This window comes from Vicia villosa, unplaced genomic scaffold, assembly GCF_029867415.1.
Source record: "Vicia villosa cultivar HV-30 ecotype Madison, WI unplaced genomic scaffold, Vvil1.0 ctg.000290F_1_1_2_unsc, whole genome shotgun sequence".
In the NCBI taxonomy this organism is placed as follows: Eukaryota; Viridiplantae; Streptophyta; class Magnoliopsida; order Fabales; family Fabaceae; genus Vicia; species Vicia villosa.
In genome coordinates this window covers 87,453-91,946 of record NW_026705124.1, presented here as the reverse complement: position 1 = coordinate 91,946, position 4,494 = coordinate 87,453, and the positions used below count along the sequence as shown (strand labels likewise).

Below are 4,494 nucleotides of genomic sequence, written 5' to 3'. Positions count from 1 at the left end.
TGGATGCGCTCTATTGGTGCAGGTGTGGGGGTGGTGGAGGATGCCCATACTGGCCCCGGTTAACAATGGCAGTTGGACCTTTCCGTATACACTGAGGTAAGTTTTTAGTATACCATATTTTTCATACACAATTAGTGGATTATGATCTACTCCACTCTAACTAAATCATTATATTTACGTTGTAGATTTTGCGTGAAAAAAATGGACTTCACACTAAATCCGCGGTCAAATATCACAATGTACCGCACGCTGATTGATCACCTAGGACCCCATCAAGTATTATCTCTAATCTTTTTCTTTTTTATTAGAGTATTTTTTATAAATATTTTTTCCCAAAATAATGTATAACTCTGATACATGCAGTTCATATGGCGACCGTATCTCGAAGGCGAGTATGAGCCTAGACCTCAGGATGCATAAATTTGGACCACAAAGTGTTGCCTGATCCGGTACAACATCATCGAAATGCATCATAGTGACCGGGTCATGCTACAGTTCGGAATGCGTCAACATATACCCGACCCTCCAGTTGACTTGGGAGTGTGGCACCTCAGACGAGTTAACCATCAATGGACACACCAAAACTGGAAGGATTTTGCACCCGATCACCGCCAGATGTGGAAGGACCGTCGCCAATATGTCCTCAACTTCCCCGTCAGTGACCATGAGATGAAACCGTCCTCCGAGTACATGAGTTGGTATCGTACAGTTACATCCCCTAACTTGTTTATTGCAGCTCCGTTCTATTTAATTGATCCACGTGCTCACAACTACATCTTACCCCAACAACAACCTGAAGAGGAACAACAACAACAACAACTACGGCAACAACAACGACAACAACAACGCCTACAACAACGCCAACAACTACAACAACAACAACAACTACAACAACAACAACTACAACAACAACAACTGCAACAGCAACAACAACAACAAAATCTTTTCAGTACTCCATCCCGTTCCGCCCGAAACTACCGACAACCAAATATGTTCCAATCACAGTCTCAACCATTACAAGAATCTGAAGACCATCATCATTCCGCGGGCCAATATCAGCCCCAATCACAACCATTTGGATTTACAGCGTTTGCAGGGTCCACAAGGTCTTTCGGCCAAAACCTTACGCCCGGTTCGTCAAGCCTACATCTAAGTCCCGACGATGGTCCTCATGGTGAATCCTCTCACCGTGGCACCCCCTCCGGCTATGCAACACCGTCGAACCAATTCGACTTTAATCAAGGTAGTTCTAGTGCTGCTGGATGCTACGAACCTGAAGTCTTTTCCCAACCCACTCCACCACCACGACTTAACACGTTTGAGGGGATGGGTAACCGACTTTACAACAGCCGTTTTCCGGAAAATTATGGGGGCGTGGACGAATTCATAGACAGCGACCCACGAGACATCCCACTTCCAGGCCTAGTGATATAGACCCAGCAAGAATCACAAAGGGGCAGGGGTAGGGGTAGAGCTAGGGAAAGGGGTGGTGCCAATCTTCGCGGCGGGATCAACGATCGCGGTAAACGTGTGATAACAAGACCAGGGTGTGGAACGGATGGCAATCTTGGTGATGGACGCCATTGAGCATTTTGTTGTGTTTTCTTTAATCAATTGTGTTGATGTATCGTTTCTCTAATCATTTGTAATCGATGTTTCGTTTCTTTAATCTATTGTAACCGATGTTTCGTTTTCGATTATCAAATGTCAATTTACGTTTTGTGCACTACATTTTTAAGACTAAAAAAATATTTTGAAAATTTATATATATATATATATATATATATATATATATATATATATATATATATATATATATATATATATATATATATATATATATATAACTTAACTAATAAAAAAAATTAGAATTTTAAAAATATATATATTAACATAACTTAACTAAAAAAAATGAAAAAAAAAAAGAAAGAAAAAAAAAGAAAGAGCCCTAATGCGCCAAATGGTTTGGCTATTAGGGCAAAAATGGTAGCCTAATGCGCCATTCCATTTGGCGCAAACACACCCTAATTTAGTGTGTGCCAAATGGTTTGGCGCATTCACCTAATTCTAACACTCATACGTCAAATGGTTTGACGCATTCACTTTCAGTCGGTCTCAAACCTAGACAGTTTGGTAAATACCTCGAAAATTTGGATTTTTCTGTATTTTTTTTATCAAACATGGTTATTTAAAATTTGTTTTCTTCAAATGGCCCAGATAAGAAAAAGATATAAAAATTCAATAGAGGATGAAAGATTCGAAACATTAATAGAATTTAAAATATAGTGATAAATGAATTTTAAAGGGCAATAGAAAATTGAAATCCCTGACAAACTTCCAAACTCACTTATCTCTCTAGAAAGAAAAAATATAACATTGATTGACCAAAAGGCAATAATAGTTCTTCATGAATAAAGAAACACATTCACCATTTGAAGTCTTAAAATGAAATTTTCTATCAACTTATAAGTAAACTTCTCTCACACTTCCTCCAAAATAACAAGTGATCAAGAGCAACCTAGAAAATCTATTAACACATGATCTATAAAAAGAGTTTTTTTTGAGCTACTTGGGCTTATCTTCATCAATTTTTGTCTATTATATCAATATTCAATAAATTTAAAAATATCCGTATATCTATAAGAGTTATATGAAGGTGCAATTAGCTACATGATCATTAATTCCAACTTAACTATAAAAAATACATATATTATTAAATTTCTCCTATATCAAGGCTCTGATCCCAAGAACCAATCCACTTGTTCCCAATCCAACAAAGGCTCACAGTCAACATTAACATCCATTTGGCTACCTTCTCCAACCTCATGTGAGGGTTGGCCATGATCTATAGAAGAAGAGCATTCTGGTGAGCTTGTTGGACTTATCTCCATCAATACCTGAACATCATGATCGCATGTTGAATTCATCTGCTCTTGAGCTTTTTGAACACATGGTGTAACCCTCCTTGGTAGTGGCCGTCTATCAAATGCCCTCAAACACTTTGATTTCTTGTACACTCGACTTAAACTAAATTCTTGCCTTAACTGCAATCAAGTAAATAATCAATATCAAATTTAAAAACAACATAGAAGATTGATTAGCTACTTCATCTTACATAATCTCTGTACTTAGGATGGACGACATCACCAGAGTTCAAACCCTGATATAGGCACGCACGTACCTTAGGACCTGATTCATCTTGAATGGCCTTATACTCGTTCATTTTCCAATCGGTCTTCCTTCCATTTGGAGCTCTTCCACAATAAAAAACCATAGTCCTTTTCATACCGATCACGCGATTATCCGAAGAATAAACATGATTAGGAGAACCAGTAGCCTTCCAGTAACCCGTAGTTGTAAGACGTTTTGGTCTTCCTCCTCTCACTTCACTCTCTTGCCTCGGAATGAAAAAGAACCATTGCTCCGTATCTCTCATACTAGCCTCTCCAGAAATTCCTGAAAATCAACCGATAAATAACAAATATCATTAACTTGATAATTTCATATCGTAAAAAATATATATTAACGTAAACAAGTGGTTGAAAGAATCATATATTTACGTGGGAGTTGTGACGGATTATAGTCGTATATGTTAACAACCGGTATAACAGTTCTTATGATGCATTGTTTCTTTCCTTCAAGCATATTATGAAGATAGAAAGAAATCAACTCTTCTTCTGTAGGGTAAAAACGATAACCTGGTGGCATATTTTCCATCTTATTTTTTTTATACGTTATTATTTGTGTAATGTATTGAATAATTCTCATTCTCATGCATTTACTTTGAACATATATATATATACAAAAAACAATTAAGTCAAGAGAGTCAAGAGTCAAGAACAGTATGATATTAATCAACATGAATTATTTGTGAGAAAATTAGGCAAAGATGCAAAAGAAAAGCTATACGAGTGAAATGAGAAAAAGTTGCATGAGAGAAGAACCGTTATGGTTTGCTTAGAAATTTCCACGCCACGCGGTTGGGAGGACTATATTCTTTGTCCGTACCAGGTCTTATATTAAATTAGAGTTCTTTCCCGACATCTTTCCCCGCGTTACCGCTTTGTGTTATCGTCGTAGTCTTGTCGGTCTTTATTTCTTATAGTAATCATTAATCTGTGGTTTTTAAAAGAACTAAATTGAATAATTCACAATTGTTATGTAGACATGAGAATAAAATGTCACACCGTCTTTACTGATCTAAAATTGCTTCTACTTTGGTGAAAAAATAAACTCCAATTTGACTGGGCGGTGGAGAAGGGGAGTTTTGTTCAATATTCAAAGTGAGAGAAGAGAATGTTTATATTTGTTCCACCCATTTATTAGTAAGAATTATTCAGCATTCTAATATATAGTAAGATATATGTGAAGAAAAATATCACTTACAAATAAAATAAGGTGACAATTTCTCTACCATCATAAAAAGTTGGGTAATGTACCTTCAACCAATCACAAAATACCATTTAATTTTAACATATTTAATTAATTGTAAAA

The 4,494-nt window shown here is 36.5% G+C and overlaps 1 protein-coding gene across 1 annotated transcript; it reads right to left on the bottom strand.

Annotated features, from left to right (window-relative positions):
- Positions 1 to 2,599: 2,599 nt before the first annotated feature.
- Positions 2,600 to 3,737, bottom strand: LOC131626453 (NAC domain-containing protein 90-like). The gene is made up of 3 exons (XM_058897271.1): positions 3,561 to 3,737; positions 3,182 to 3,456; positions 2,600 to 3,044 (listed from the first exon to the last, which is right to left on the bottom strand). The coding sequence occupies exons 1-3, from the start codon at positions 3,715 to 3,717 to the stop codon at positions 2,730 to 2,732; spliced, it is 747 nt and encodes a 248-aa protein (XP_058753254.1). The 5' UTR covers positions 3,718 to 3,737; the 3' UTR covers positions 2,600 to 2,729.
- Positions 3,738 to 4,494: the final 757 nt, after the last annotated feature.